The sequence below is a fragment of the Aquarana catesbeiana genome, linkage group LG06, assembly GCF_042186555.1.
Source record: "Aquarana catesbeiana isolate 2022-GZ linkage group LG06, ASM4218655v1, whole genome shotgun sequence".
Taxonomy (NCBI): Eukaryota; Metazoa; Chordata; class Amphibia; order Anura; family Ranidae; genus Aquarana; species Aquarana catesbeiana.
Window position 1 is genome coordinate 5,367,120 of NC_133329.1, and position 17,451 is coordinate 5,384,570.

The following is a 17,451-nucleotide window of genomic DNA, read 5'->3' on the forward strand; positions in this document are numbered from 1 at the left end:
GTGGCTGAAGAGCAAAAAATAGTTCGCAGGAGTTGCGGAAGGCTCTGAACTTATGGCGATTTCTGAAGAAACTGGAAGCTGATGTACACAGTGGAGGGTCAACAAGCCGGTGGTCAGTAACGGTCGGACAGCAGAGGTACCAGGGGTAATGCAGAGGGATGGTCAGGCAAGCCAAGAGGGTCTGGTGCAGGCAGATAGCAGGATCGTCAAACAGGAAGCCGGGTCAGATAACAGGATACACAGATCAGATCAGGTAACACTCACAGAACGCTGTAGAGCAGACAGCGGGGATGGAGTGTGACAGGCAGGTTTAAATAGCCCGCCTGACACCAGCGGGAGTGCGCGCGCGTGCCCGTGCGTGACCGCACCCGTGAACGCACGCGCATCCGCAATGGGACCCGTGGCCGAGTTCCCGTGCGCCTGGGACGCCGGTTACTGGCAGGATCTTCATGACAGAACTTTTATGTGTATTGTTGGACCGACAATTCATTAATAGCCGCTAGTAGTTTTAAATGACTTTTTTTCCTTTGAAATGTCATTTTGCTGTCAGACTGTTCTAAACACAGGAAACATGCGCCCCTTTACAGGCATACTATAGACACCCCCCAGGTATGAAATTTAAAGGGATATTACACTTTTATTGTTTCACTTTAAGCATTATTAAAATCACTGCTCCCGAAAAAACGGCCGTTTTTAAAACTTTTTTTTGCATTGATCCATGTCCCCTGGGGCAGGACCCGGGTCCCCAAACACTTTTTATGACAATAACTTGCATATAAGCCTTTAACCACTTGCCGACCGCCTAACGCATATATACGGCGGCAGAATGGCACGGGCAGGCAGAATCACGTACCTGTACGTGATCTGCCTCCCGCGGGTGGGGGGTCCGATCGGACCCCCCCCCGGTGCCATAGGCGGTCGGCTCTCGTTCGCGGGCGATGAGAGGTGAGGGGGAGGCCATCCATTGTTGGCCACCCCCTCCCGATCGCTCCCAGCGAATGGAAACGCTTCCTTTCCCTCTGTAATGTAAACAGAGGGAAAGGAAGTGATGTCATCTCTCCTCGAGTCGGTCTTTTTGATCCGACGCAGAGGAGAGAAGACATCCAAGTAAGTGCACCAACACTACACTTACAGTAGAACACGCAGGCACACATTTCACCCCCCTGTCACCCCCCGATCACCCCCCGATCACCCCCCTGTACCCCCTGTCACTCTGTCACCAATAGCAGTTTTTTTTTTTTTTGCATTGGTGTCAGTTTGTGTCAGTTACAAGTGTTAGGGCAGTTAGGTTAGCCCCCTTTAGGTCTAGGGTACCCCCCTTTAGGTCCAGGGTACCCCCCTAACCCCCCCCTAATAAAAGTTAACCCCTTGATTACCCCCCGTCGCCAGTGTCGCTAAGCGATCGTTTTTCTGATCGCTGTATTAGTGACACAGGTGACGCTAGTTAGGGAGGTAAGTATATAGGTTCGCTGTCAGTGTTTTATAGCGACAGGGACCCCCATATACTACCTGCTAAAGGTTTTAACCCCTTGATTGCCCCCTAGTTAACCCTTTCACCAGCGATCACCGTATAAGTGTTACGGGTGACGCTGGTTAGCTAGTTTGTTTTTTGTAGTTTATTACAGTTTATTATAGTTTATTATAGTTTTAGGGCACCCGCCGTTTATTACCTTATAAAGGTTTAACCCCCTAATTGCCCGGCGGTGATATAAGTTAAGTTTTTAGGATCTGATAAGGTCTGCGTCGCCCCAGGCAGCGTCAGGTTAGCGCCAGTACCGCTAAAACCCACGCACGCAGCATACACCTCCCTTAGTGCTATAGTATCTGAACGGATCGATATCTGATCCGATCAGATCTATACTCCCCAGCAGTTTAGGGTTCCCTGAAACGCAGTGTTAGCGGGATCAGCCCAGATACCTGCTAGCACCTGCGTTTTGCTCCTCGGCCCAGCCCAGCCCAGCCCACCCAAGTGCAGTATCGATCGATAACTGTCACTTACAAAACACTAAGCACACATAACTGCAGCGTTCGCAGAGTCAGGCCTGATCACTGCGATCGCTAACAGTTTTTTGGTAGCGTTTTGAATCAGTCGCTAACAGTCAGGAGCTTTTTTGCCTGTGAGTCTCACTAGTGTACCCCTAAATTTAGAGGCCAAAATGGCAAATCGAAGGTACACTAGTGAAGAGGCCTACAGGATTCTGAGTATGACAGATAGTGAAGAGGAAGTCACTCATCTGTCAAGTTCAGGCTCAGAATACGAACCTGTAGAGGACAGCGGCTCCATGACAGATAGCTCTGACGACGGAGTTGTGGTCCCTGCTAGGGTCAGGCGTACCAGACCCCGAACTTCTTCTGTCCTTGAAGTGCAAGAACCGCAGGGCTCTCGTATGGAGCAGAGAAGTACTAGTGCCGCTACTCCTTCTGGTGAACTGGCAAGCACCAGCGGCCTAGTACACCCTGGTCGTACATCCAGCACTGCAGTATCACGTGGTGACGTGGCGAGTCCCATAAGTGCAGTTCAAGCTGGTGAGGTGGCAAGCACAAGTAGCGTCCCGCTGCCACCAAGAAGACGAACACAGGCCCGTCGTGCCCATAGTGCCCTTCCTGCTGCATTCGCCAATCCGAATTGGGAACCCACCACTTCTGCAGCACCCGTACTTCCCCCTTTCACTGGCCAACCCGGAATTCAGGTGGAAACAGTTGACTTTACGCCACTGGATTTTTATTCGCTGTTTTTCACCGAAGATCTCTATAGATCTATTGTGGACCAAAGCAATTTGTACGCTGGTCAACACATCGCCACTATTCCCCAGTCCTCCCTTGCCAGAGATTGGAGACCAATTACGGTCTCCGAATTTAAGATCTTTCTGGGCCTTTCGCTCCTCATGGGCATAACCAAAAAGAGTGAGTTGCGGTCATATTGGTCCACTGACCCAATTCACCATATGCCCGTGTTCTCTGCCTCCATGGCCAGGGCACGATACGAGCAGATTTTGCGGTTCATGCACTTCAACGACAATGAACTCTGTCGTCCTCGTGGAGACCCTGCATACGATCGGCTCTACAAAATTCGGCCCCTCGTAAACCACTTCAACCAACGTTTTGCAGACTTGTTTACCCCCCATCAAGTTGTCTGCGTTGATGAGTCCCTGATTAAGTTTTCTGGCCGCTTGTCCTTCAAACAGTACCTTCCCAGCAAGCGTGCCAGATACGGGGTCAAGATGTATAAGCTCTGTGACAGGGCCACAGGCTATACATGTAGATTTATGGTTTACGAGGGCAAAGATAGTCACGTAGAGCCGATCAACTGCCCTGACTACATAGGAAGCGCTGGCAAGATAGTGTGGGACTTGGTGTCACCCTTATTCGGAAAGGGGTACCACTTGTACGTGGACAATTATTATACGAGTGTGCCACTTTTTAGTCACTTGTTTGATCATCAGATTGGAGCATGTGGCACCGTGCGACCTAATCGCCGGGGCTTTCCCCAGCGGCTTGTAGAGTCCCGTCTTAGGCTGGGGGAGAGAGCCTGCTTGAAGTATAATAATTTGCTCGCTATGAAGTGGAGGGATAAGAAGAATGTTTTCGTTCTCACCTCCCTTCATGCAGACACGACGACCCAAATTACTACGGCGACTGGTGTTGTGGAGAAACCCCTCTGTGTCCACGAATACAACCTTAATATGGGAGGGGTGGACCTCAACGACCAGTTGTTGGCGCCGTACCTAATTGCCCGTAAGGCCAGACGCTGGTACAAAAAAGTGTCTGTTTATTTATTTCAATTGGCTTTGCTGAATGCTCATGTGCTATACAGAGCTTCAGGATGGACTGGATCCTTCCTTAAATTCCAGGAAGAGATCGTCAGAGCCCTTCTGTATCCAGACGGTGCTCCACCTCACCTTCCCCAACCAGATGCAGTAAGCCGGCTGCATGGGAGGCATTTTCCTTATGTCCTCCAGAGTACCCCTACCCAACGAGCCCCCCAAAAAAGATGTCGTGTCTGCAGCAAGCGCGGATTTAGGCGTGACACCCGCTATTATTGTCCATCCTGTCCTGACAATCCTGGTCTATGCATTGGTGAATGTTTTGAACGCTACCATACACTAGTGGAGTATTAGCATAGGGTTCAGCACGGCACAGACTAGGCACACTAACACAGGGTCTCCCAAGATGCCATCGCATTTTGAGAGACCCAAACCTGGTACAGTTACAGTTAAAAGTTAAAGTTACTAAAAAAAGTGTTAAAAAAAAAAAAAAATAAAAAAAAAAATACAAAAATAAAAATACAAAAAAAATATAAAATAAAAAAAACCAAAAATAGTTGTCGTTTTATTGTTCTCTCTCTCTATTCTCTCTCTATTGTTCTGCATTCTATACTGCAATGTTTTTTATACTTTGTTTTTTTATTGTTAACCACTTTTTTGTTTTCAGGTACGCCATTCAGCTGCAGAGCGGATTTATTTATCTTGACAGCAACAGCGTTTGCTCCCACGATATATAAAGCCGTGACTCCAGCGCTGTCGGAGGTGATTTCACCACCACAGTTACATACTTCAGCATATATGCCGAAGCGTGGGGGCAGCAGTGGGTGGAGGAGCAATTTGCTCCTGCCTTTTGCGGGAGGATGCCCCCATGCTTCGGCATATATATATTTTAGGTAGGCACAGGTTGCGTTAAATGTTTTATTTTTTACTATGGTTTTTTTTGTATTTGCTTTGCAGGTATGGTAAGTATTACTGTTATACTGTAATGTTACTTTGTTTTTTTGTTAACCATCATTTGCTTAGCAGGTACGCCATTCAGTTGCAGCGCGGATTTATTTATCTTGACAGCAACAGCGTTTGCTCCCACGATATATAAAGCCGTGACTCCAGCGCTGTCGGAGGTGATTTCACCACCACAGTTACATACTTCAGCATATATGCCGAAGCGTGGGGGCAGCAGTGGGTGGAGGAGCAATTTGCTCCTGCCTTTTGCGGGAGGATGCCCCCATGCTTCGGCATATATAAATGGTGCATGTATGCCCATCATTAGAAGTGGGCGGATGAAGGGAGGTATTCTAATGGTGGGCATACCCACTGATCAATATCTTTTTTTCGTTCAGCCCACAGGCTGCATGAAAAAAAAGTTTACAATACAAGGACCAGCAACGTACTGGTATGTTGCTGGACTTTGAGTGGTTATACCAGAATGATGCCTGCAGGTTTAGGTATCATCTTGGTATCATTCTTTTCAGCCAGCGGTCGGCTTTCATGTAAAAGCAATCCTAGCGGCTAATTAGCCTCTAGACTGCTTTTACAAGCAGTGGGAGGGATCCCCCCCCCCCCACCGTCTTCCATGTTTTTCTCTGGCTCTCCTGGCCCAACAGGGAACCTGAGAATGCAGCCGGTGATTCGGCCAGCTGACCATAGAGCTGATCAGAGACCAGAATGGCTCCAATCATCTCTATGGCCTAAGAAACCGGAAGCTACGAGCATTTCATGACTTAGATTTCGCCGGATGTAAACAGCGCCATTGGGAAATTGGGAAAGCATTTTATCACACCGATCTTGGTGTGGTCAGATGCTTTGAGGGCAGAGGAGAGATCTAGGGTCTAATAGACCCCAATTTTTTCAAAAAAGAGTACCTGTCACTACCTATTGCTATCATAGGGGATATTTACATTCCCTGAGATAACAATAAAAATGATTAAAAAAAAAATAAAAATGAAAGGAACAGTTTAAAAATAAGAAAAAAAAATTAAAAAATTAATAAAGAAAAAAAAAAAAAAAAAAAAAGCACCCCTGTCCCCCCCTGCTCCCGCGCAAAGGCGAACGCAAGCGTCGGTCTGGCGTCAAATTTAAACAGCAATTGCCCCATGCATGTGAGGTATCACCGCGAAGGTCAGATCGAGGGCAGTAATTTTAGCAGTAGACCTCCTCTGTAAATCTAAAGTGGTAACCTGTAAAGGCTTTTAAAGGCTTTTAAAAATGTATTTAGTTTGTCGCCACTGCACGTTTGTGCGCAATTTTAAAGCATGTCATGTTTGGTATCCATGTACTCGGCCTAAGATCATCTTTTTTATTTCATCAAACATTTGGGCAATATAGTGTGTTTTAGTGCATTCAAATTTTAAAAAGTGTGTTTTTTCCCCAAAAAATGCGTTTGAAAAATCGCTGCGCAAATACTGTGTGAAAAAAAAAAAATGAAACACCCACCATTTTAATCTGTAGGGCATTTGCTTTAAAAAAATATATAATGTTTGGGGGTTCAAAGTAATTTTCTTGCAAAAAAAAATAATTTTTTCATGTAAACAAAAAGTGTCAGAAAGGGCTTTGTCTTCAAGTGGTTAGAAGAGTGGGTGATGTGTGACATAAGCTTCTAAATGTTGTGCATAAAATGCCAGGACAGTTCAAACCCCCCCCAAATGACCCCATTTTGGAAAGTAGACACCCCAAGCTATTTGCTGAGAGGCATGTCGAGTCCATGGAATATTTTATATTGTGACACAAGTTGCGGGAAAAAGACAATTTTTTTTTTTTTTTTTTGTACAAAGTTGTCACTAAATGATATATTGCTCAAACATGCCATGGGAATATGTGAAATTACACCCCAAAATGCATTCTGTTGCTTCTCCTGAGTATGGGGATACCACATGTGTGAGACTTTTTGGGAGCCTAGCCACGTATGGGACCCCGAAAACCAATCACCGCCTTCAGGCTTTCTAAGGGCGTAAATTTTTGATTTCACTCTTCACTGCCTATCACAGTTTCGGAGGCCATGTAATGCCCAGATGGCACAACCCCCCCCCAAATGACCCCATTTTGGAAAATAGACACCCAAAGCTATTTGCTGAGAGGTATAGTGAGTATTTTGCAGACCTCACTTTTTGTCACAAACTTTTGAAATTTGAAAAAAGAAAAAAAAAAATATGTTTTTCTTGTCTTTCTTCATTTTCAAAAACAAATGAGAGCTGCAAAATACTCACCATGCCTCTCAGCAAATAGCTTGGGGTGTCTACTTTCCAAAATGGGGTCATTTGGGGGGGTTTTGTGCCATCTTGGCATTTTATGGCCTTCAAAACTGTGATAGGTAGTGAGGAGTGAAATCAAAAATTTATGCCCTTAGAAATCCTGAAGGCGGTGCTTGGTTTTCGGGGCTCCGTATGCGGCTAGGCTCCCAAAAAGTCCCACACATGTGGTATCCCCGTACTCAGGAGAAGCAGCAGAATGTATTTTGGGGTGTAATTCCACATATGCCCATGGCATGTTTGAGCAATATATCATTTTGTGACAACTTTGTGCAAAAAAAAAAAAAAAAAAATTGTCACTTTCCCGCAACTTGTGTCAAAATATAAAATATTCCATGGACTCATCATGCCTCTCAGCAAATAGCTTGGGGTGTCTACTTTCCAAAATGGGGTCATTTGGGGGGGGTTTGTGCCATCTGGGCATTTTATGGCCTTCAAAAATGTGATAGGTAGTGAGGAGTGAAATCACAACTTTACGCCCTTAGAAATCCTGAAGGCGGTGCTGGGTTTTCGGGGCCCTGTACGCGGCTAGGCTCCCAAACAGTCCCACACATGTGGTATCCCCATACTCAGGAGAATCAGCAGAATGTATTTTGGGGTGCAATTCCACATATGCCCATGGCCTGTGTGAGCAATATATCATTTAGTGACAACTTTGTGCAAAAAAAAAAAAAAATTGTCACATTCCCGCAACTTGTGTCAAAAAATAAAATATTCCATGGACTCAACATGCCTCTCAGCAAATAGCTTGGGGTGTCTACTTTCCAAAATGGGGTCATTTGGGGGGGGTTTGTGCCATCTTGGCATTTTATGGCCTTCAAAACTGTGATAGGTAGTGAGGAGTGAAATCAAAAATTTATGCCCTTTGAAATCCTGAAGGCGGTGCTTGGTTTTTGGGGCCCCGTACGCGGCTAGGCTCCCAAAAAGTCCCACACATGTGGTATCCCCGTACTCAGGAGAAGCAGCTAAATGTATTTTGGGGTGCAATTCCACATATGCGCATGGCCTGTGTGAGCAATATATCATTTAGTGACAACTTTTTGTAATTTTTTTTTTTTTTTTTTTTTTTTGTCATTATTCAATCACTTGGGACAAAAAAAATAAATATTCAATGGGTTCAACATGCCTCTCAGCAATTTCCTTGGGGTGTCTACTTTCCAAAATGGGGTCATTTGGGGGGGTTTTGTACTGCCCTGCCATTTTAGCACCTCATGAAATGACATAGGCAGTCATAAAATAAAAGCTGTGTAAATTCCAGAAAATGTACCCTAGTTTGTAGACGCTATAACTTTTGCGCAAACCAATAAATATACACTTATTGACATTTTTTCTACCAAAGACATGTGGCCGAATACATTTTGGCCTAAATGTATGACTAAAATTGAGTTTATTGGATTTTTTTTAGAACAAAAAGTAGAAAATATCATTTTTTTTCAAAATTTTCGGTCTTTTTCCGTGTATAGCGCAAAAAATAAAAACGGCAGAGGTGATCAAATACCATCAAAAGAAAGCTCTATTTGTGGGAAGAAAAGGACGCAAATTTCGTTTGGGTACAGCATTGCATGACCGCGCAATTAGCAGTTAAAGCGACGCAGTGCCGAATTGTAAAAAGTGCTCTGGTCAGGAAGGGGGTAAAACCTTCCGGGGCTGAAGTGGTTAAAATGAGCACTTTTGATTTTGAACGTTTGAGTCCCATAGACTTCAATGGGGTTCTAAAGTTAGTGCGAAGTTTCGGACCGTTCGCAGGTTCTGGTGCGAAACGAACCGGGGAGGTGTTCGGCTCAACCCTAACTGAGAACACTATGGTCTTCATACTTTACATGTCCTGAACTCATGGAATCTTTGAGCCAAGCTGGGAGATGATCCGTTTCTTTGGATATTAATGAGCTGAATTACCATGAAGAAAAGAGCCATCTGGATTACCCACCAATGATTGGGAAGAGGAAGTGAGAGCAAAGAGCTCATGGGGAGATCCGCATATGAGTTTTGACTCCTCTGGGAGGTGAGTGCGCATTTTTACTGGTGGTGGTGTGCATGTCTTTTGAGGACGAACAATCACTGTGGTGGACTTGTGTGTATACACTGATCACAAGAAGAGTTTTTCATGTTTTATTTCTTCATTTTTTCATTTTATGGACTATTCATTTATATGTAGGATTTATTTATTTTAAAGATTTTCACTTTACATTTATAATTTTACACATATCACTACATTTATTTATTTGCTATCTATTATATACACTCAGTACTATGACTATTATATACACTCAGTACTATGATTATTATATACACTCAGTACTATGATTATTATATACACTCAGTACTATGATTATTATATACACTCAGTACTATGACTATTATATACACTCAGTACTATGAATATTATATACACTCAGTACTATGATTATTATATACACTCAGTACTATGATTATTATATACACTCAGTACTATGATTATTATATACACTCAGTACTATGACTATTATATACACTCAGTACTATGATTATTATATACACTCAGTATTATGACTATTATATACACTCAGTACTATGATTATTATATACACTCAGTACTATGATTATTATATACACTCAGTACTATGATTATTATATACACTCAGTACTATGATTATTATATACACTCAGTACTATGATTATTATATACACTCAGTACTATGACTATTATATACACTCAGTACTATGATTATTATATACACTCAGTATTATGACTATTATATACACTCAGTACTATGATTATTATATACACTCAGTACTATGATTATTATATACACTCAGTACTATGATTATTATATACACTCAGTACTATGATTATTATATACACTCAGTACTATGATTATTATATACACTCAGTACTATGATTATTATATACACTCAGTACTATGATTATTATATACACTCAGTACTATGATTATTATATACACTCAGTACTATGATTATTATATACACTCAGTACTATGATTATTATATACACTCAGTACTATGATTATTATATACACTCAGTACTATGATTATTATATACACTCAGTACTATGATTATTATATACACTCAGTACTATGATTATTATATACACTCAGTATTATGACTATTATATACACTCAGTACTATGATTATTATATACACTCAGTACTATGATTATTATATACACTCAGTACTATGATTATTATATACACTCAGTACTATGACTATTATATACACTCAGTACTATGGTTATTATATACACTCAGTATTATGACTATTATATACACTCAGTACTATGATTATTATATACACTCAGTATTATGACTATTATATACACTCAGTACTATGATTATTATATACACTCAGTACTATGATTATTATATACACTCAGTACTATGATTATTATATACACTCAGTACTATGACTATTATATACACTCAGTACTATGATTATTATATACACTCAGTACTATGACTATTATATACACTCAGTACTATGATTATTATATACACTCAGTACTATGACTATTATATACACTCAGTACTATGACTATTATATACACTCAGTACTATGATTATTATATACACTCAGTATTATGACTATTATATACACTCAGTACTATGATTATTATATACACTCAGTACTATGACTATTATATACACTCAGTACTATGACTATTATATACACTCAGTACTATGATTATTATATACACTCGGTACTATGATTATTATATACACTCAGTACTATGATTATTATATACACTCAGTACTATGATTATTATATACACTCAGTACTATGATTATTATATACACTCAGTACTATGACTATTATATACACTCAGTACTATGATTATTATATACACTCAGTACTATGACTATTATATACACTCTGTACTATGACTATTATATACACTCAGTACTATGATTATTATATACACTCAGTACTATGATTATTATATACACTCGGTACTATGACTATTATATACACTCAGTACTATGATTATTATATACACTCAGTACTATGACTATTATATACACTCTGTACTATGACTATTATATACACTCAGTACTATGATTATTATATACACTCAGTACTATGACTATTATATACACTCAGTACTATGATTATTATATACACTCAGTACTATGACTATTATATACACTCAGTACTATGATTATTATATACACTCAGTACTATGATTATTATATACACTCAGTACTATGATTATTATATACACTTAGTACTATGACTATTATATACACTCAGTACTATGATTATTATGACTATAAATTTGAAATATAATTGAGGGACAGACAACGTTTTCTCTTGGTGGAATTATCTCATAAAAACAATCCTTTTTTAATATTTTATTTTAAACTTTATTTTCTAAGTCTTTTTAAAACAAATGTAAAATTTTAAATCCAGTTCTCCAGACTATTATTTAAAAAGAAAAAGGAGCAAAATATTTTCTGCAAAAATGTCTCCGGGCTTCACACAAGTGTCACAAATATTCCTGTATTTTGTCTTTTATGTTCATTTCCCTTGGTGATCGGCTCCTTCTAGTATATTTACTCTATATTCCCAAAAGTATTGGGACACCTGCCTTTACACACACATGAACTTTAATAGCATCCCAGTCTTGGTCCGGAGGGTTCAATATTGAGTTGGCTCCACCCTTTGCAGTTATAACAGCTTCACCTCTTCTGGGAAGGCCGTCCACAAGGTTTAGGAGGGTGTCTATGGGAATGTTTGACCATTCTTCCAGAAGAGCATTTGTGAGGTCAGGCACTGGACACGAGAGAAGTGGAGGTGTGTTCTGGCAATCCAATGGACGTGTCTGGGTTTGGTGGATGTCAGGAGAATGGCACCTGCCTGATTGCATTGTGTCAAGTGTAAAGTTTGATGGAGGAGGGATTATGGTGTGGGGGAGGGGGAACTATAGTGTGGGGTTGTTTTCCAGGGGTTGGGCTTGGCCCCTTATTTCCAGTGAAGGAAACTCTTTTGGTGTTAGCATACCAAGACATTTTGGACAATTTTATGCTCCCAACCTTGGACAGAGGGGTGGCTGTGGTATACTTGGAAAGAGGGGTGGCTGTGGACGTGGTATACTTGGAGAGAGGGGTGGCTGTGGATGTGGTATACTTGGACAGAGGGGTGGCTGTGGACGTGGTATACTTGGACAGAGGGGTGGCTGTGGACGTGGTATACTTGGACAGAGGGGTGGCTGTGGACGCGGTATACTTGGACAGAGCGGTGGCTGTGGACGTGGTATACTTGGACAGAGGGGTGGCTGTGGACGTGGTATACTTGGACAGAGGGGTGGCTGTGGACGCGGTATACTTGGACAGAGCGGTGGCTGTGGACGTGGTATACTTGGACAGAGGGGTGGCTGTGGACGCGGTATACTTGGACAGAGGGGTGGCTGTGGACGTGGTATACTTGGACAGAGCGGTGGCTGTGGACGTGATATACTTGGACAGAGCGGTGGCTGTGGACGTGATATACTTGGACAGAGCGGTGGCTGTGGACGTGGTATACTTGGACAGAGGGGTGGCTGTGGACGCGGTATACTTGGACAGAGCGGTGGCTGTGGACGTGGTATACTTGGACAGAGGGGTGGCTGTGGATGTGGTATACTTGGACAGAGGGGTGGCTGTGGATGTGGTATACCTGGATTTTGCAAAAGCTTTTGACACAGTTCCCCACACATGGCTCATGGGTAAGATAAAATCTACAGGCTTGGAAAAATCAGTTTGTAAATGGATATAAAACTGGTAATGGTTAATGATTCTTACTCTGAATGGTCTAAGGTTATCAGTGGTGTATCCCAAGGTTCAGTGTTATCAGTGGTGTACCCCAAGGGTCAGTGCTATTAGTTGAGTACCCCAAAGTTCAGTGTTATCAGTGGTGTACCCCAAGGTCCAGTGTTATTAGTGGGACAGCCCAAGGTTCAGTATTATTAGTGGTGTACCAAAAGCTTCAGTGTTATCAGTGGTGTACCCCAAGGTTCAGTGTTATTTGTGGGGTACCCTAAGATTTATTATTAGGACCCTTACTTTTTAATATTGTTATAAATGGTATCGGATCTGAGATTTCTGTCTTTGCAAATGGGACCAAGCTATGGAGTGGAATAACGTCCTTACAGGATGTCTTCAACTTACAAGCTGACCTCAATGCTCTGTCTAATTGGGCAACTATGTGGCAGATGAGGTTTAATGATGATAAATGTGAAGTTCTGCACTTGGGGGCTAAAAATATGCACTTTACATACTAGGGGAGTACTTCTGGGGCAGTCAGTGGTGGAGAAGGATCTGGATGTTCTGGTAGATCATAAGCTTAATAATAGCATGCAATGCCAAGCTACAAGAGATATAATTTTGCCCCGGTACAAATCATTAGTAAGACCTCAACTGGAATATGCAGTTCAGTTTTGGGCTCCAATTCTCACAAAGGATATCGGGGAACTGGAGAAAGTACAGATAAGGCCTAACATTGCGAATAATGAACTATGTGAATGCACCATATACTGGTGTAGCACCCTTCTAGTTTAGGTGCCAGGTTGTAAATAGTTAGACTAGTGTAATTTGCTCTTCAGTGGGGCTAGAGGCAAATCGATCTTCAGTGGATCTGCTTAACAGAATGCTACTATGCATTAGTTAGGGCTGCTCCTTTGTTTTGGTGCTGTTAAAATTCTCTTGGATTTCTCCTTCTAGAAACTAGTAGATCTTTCTGGAACACGGGTGGAAGTTAGGCAAAGAGGCAGCTTGAGTATGTAGCAGTCCCATAAAGACATGGATGAGCGAGTTTGGGGTGGAGGAACTTGACTTGCCTGCACAGAGTCCTGACCCCAACCTGATACAACACCTTTGGGATGAAGGAGAGTGCAGACTGCGAGCCGGGTCTTCTCGTCCAACATCAGTGCCTAATCTCACAAATGCTCTTCTGGAAGAACGGTCAAACATTCCCATAGACACACTCCTAAACCTTGTAGACAGCCTTCCCAGAAGAGTTGAAGCTGTTATAGCTGCAAAGGGCGGAGCCAGCTCAGTATTGAACCCTACGGACTAAGACTGGGATGCCATTAAAGTTCATATGCGCGTAAAGGCAGGCGTCCCAAATTTTTGGCAATATAGTGTATATGTGCCTTGCATATAGCCGAAAAAAAATGTGTTATATGATCTGTGGACATGGATTGGGTCATTAGAGGCTGTTCTTCATCAGTTGGGGTACCCCCAGGGATCTCTAGACTTAGCACTAAGGAGGAGGAACATTGAGAGCACCACAACAGTTTGAACAGTTCAATAAAATTGTTTATTCAACATAGAAAACCCCAATGTGTTTCTGGGGCTCAACAATCCCCCCTTTGTCGGGGCTTGTGTTATGGTAGTAAGTGTATCAGCGTTCTGGACTAGGGTTGTATGAAGGAGAACAAACTTCCCAGTCAATGACCGGGTACCCAACTAAGAGACAGTTCATCTGGAAGTTTTATCTCCTTCTTACAACCCTAGTCCAGAATGCTGATACACTTACTACTAATGATATGTTCCTCAAAACACATTGGCATTTCTGGGTCACATAAACATATTTACTAGGCTATTCAAACTGATGTGGCACTCTCGTTCCTCTTACACCTTAATGATTCATTTCATAGAATAGCAAAAAAAAAACAAAAAAAAAAAACAAAACAAAAAACAAAATGAAAAAGATGGCAATCACTGATCCTTCAGAAGTCATGGTCCAGAGTTTGAATGTGTTCAGCTCAATCCCCTTAATAGATCCCCCTGTTAGAAAATGTTTGGAGGACTCTAAACAAACAAAAAAATTGGACAAAAAAGTGTGTATGTGTGATGTATGGTAGATGATTGAACTATGAAAACCATATAACTAGAAGGACATTTCAGAGGAACATTGAACAATGAAGGCATTAGATAAAGACACGATCTCAAGATACTGAAACATTGTAGATGTTGAACAGCAGAAATATCAGTAAGATCGTGAGGTTGATTTACTAAAATTGGAGAGTGCAAAATCGGGTTCATGTTATCCAATCAGCTTCTAACTTCATATTGTTCAATTAAGCTTTGACAAACAAAAAAAAAAAAACTGGTTTATGTGCAGAGCTACACAAGATTTTGCACTCTCCAGTTTTAGTAAATCAACCCCTATTGTCTGGTAGATTTCCAAAGAGATGGAACAGAACCAACAAGGCAGGACCAGTCACAAACACACACTCACACAAATATTTTAAACATGTTGGGGGATATCACCCTTCTACACTCCATCTGACACTTTAATATGATCGCTTTCACAGACATTTCTATTCAAAGAGGATTATCGTTAATATTTAGACATTAACGTTGAGGGCCCTCTACAGTTTAAGTCTCTGTGTTCCTCCTGATTTTTCTCCAGAATCTTCTCAGAATGATCCATCTCAGCTTGTTGCTGGCCTGGAAAATGATGGCAGCCTCAACCGATGGAGACAATAGTTGTAAGCACAAACTGACTATTAACAGTAATGAATTTTGAAGAAACATAAGCACTCGAGACATGCAGAATAAGGTGAAAATGAGAAGTAGGAAAAAGATTGTCCTCAGTGCAGTGACATGAGCCTGAAGATTTGGATGTGTTGATCCAGAGTCATTATTCTTCACCCTCCAGACATGTTTGAGCAGAAAGTTGAAAGTGAGGACCAGGCACAGAAGACTAAGGCAGAATGGTAGAATGCAGCCTAGGGTGTTTGCAGGCACAAAATAGGAAAACAATTTATGGAACCCAATAACAGAGGCTTCTGTACTGTTCTCAGAAGACTGGATACTTTCTTCAAACACAATCCAGAAGCCCGGGACACTCACAATGAACATCCCAAGTGCTGTCAGGAATAGAAGTTGACTCAGGAAATTTGACACAATTCTCTTTAACCTGATGAAGAACCCATAGCTGAGATTGGTGATGCTGGTACAGTAATGAGCCGAGAGCCAGAAGGTCAACCAGAAATTGTAATATGTTAGGAAGTAAATTGATGTGTTTATAAACACAAATACTTGTCTAATATAAAAGGTTTCCAGAGAAAAGACAAAGAACATTCCCTGTAGGCTCAGCACACACTGGAGGAGAATATTCACAATTCCCTTAGCCAGAAAGATCACATCGGTGGGACTCAACTTCCCTTTCTTTCTGATGATGTCCAGGTTACCCATCACAATACAAGTGTTAGAAGGGATTGCCAAGCTGAGTCCCAAGACTGAACAGACTACAATAGATACAGAGTCCGGAGACATCATGTTGAGGTTTGGTGTGATCTCCGGACAGAGATGACGAGACACGTCCAGTGATAGCAGACAGAATGATACATTCAAGGTTGAAATTATGGAAATAGTCTTCAGAGATCCGTCTCATGACTGACTTTGCATAAATGTGGTGAGTTTTATTTTAATGCCGACATCTAAAGCACGGAGCAACCCATGTAAACAATTAGAATTTTCCATTATATTGTTTGTCTCTTCTTAACCATTACGTACCCTCAGCACTATGACTATTATAACTATAAAATATCAATGAGGGACAGATGCATTCTATTGGTGGGATTATCTAAATATCTAAATCATCATTTTTATTTTAATAATTGTATTTATAAGTTATTTTAAAACAAATTTCAAGTGTTACTAAATCCCACAGAGTCCTGGGGAGAACAGATATAGTGACTGCAGAGTCCTGGGGAGAACAGATATAGTGACTGCAGAGTCCTGGGGAGACCAGATATAGTGACTGCAGAGTCCTGGGTTTAGTAACACTTTTAAGAAAAAATCCAGTTCTCCAGCTGACTTTTTAAAATGAAAAAGAAGCAAAACATTTGCTGTTCGAATGCCTCCAGGTTTTGCACAGGTGTCACAAACAACCCTGTATTTTGTCATATATAAAAGTGAGTACACCCCTCACATTTTTGTTAATATTTTATTCTATCTTTTCAGTGTGACAACACTGAAGAAATGACAGTTTACAATAGAGATTGTTCTTCTCTTAGTTTCTGAAGCACACAACAGACATCTGTGTGGTGGCTCTCCATAATGGTCTGTTCTGGTGTTAAAAGCAGTTTTCCACTCGTCGCCCTCCTTAAAACCGTTGCTCCCTTGAGGTGGTCAAATAACTCCGTAATCAACAGAATCGGATAGGCATTCCTAATCGCGAAACGATTGAGACCCCTTTAATCAATACAAGGTCCCAGTTCACCGCTCTTCTTCTTCTTCACAAAGAAGAAACCAGCACCAACAGGAGGATTTGCGGATGAAAGCTTGAGAAAGTGCATCTGAAACATACTCCTCCATGGTCTTATCCTTCAAGACCGACAAAGGGTAAACCCGGCCATGAGGAGGTATGGCACCAGGTTGAAGGTCAATTGCGCAACCATACGGCCGGTGTGGAGGCAAACTACCGGCTTGACCTTTGTCAAAGACATTGCTAAAAT

General features: G+C 41.6%; 1 protein-coding gene across 1 annotated transcript; it reads right to left on the bottom strand.

Moving 5' to 3' along the window:
- Nucleotides 1–15,364: 15,364 nt before the first annotated feature.
- On the bottom strand, nt 15,365–16,270 carry LOC141147426 (taste receptor type 2 member 40-like). The gene has a single exon (XM_073634661.1). It carries the CDS (start codon nt 16,268–16,270, stop codon nt 15,365–15,367), a length of 906 nt encoding a protein of 301 aa, XP_073490762.1.
- Nucleotides 16,271–17,451: the final 1,181 nt, after the last annotated feature.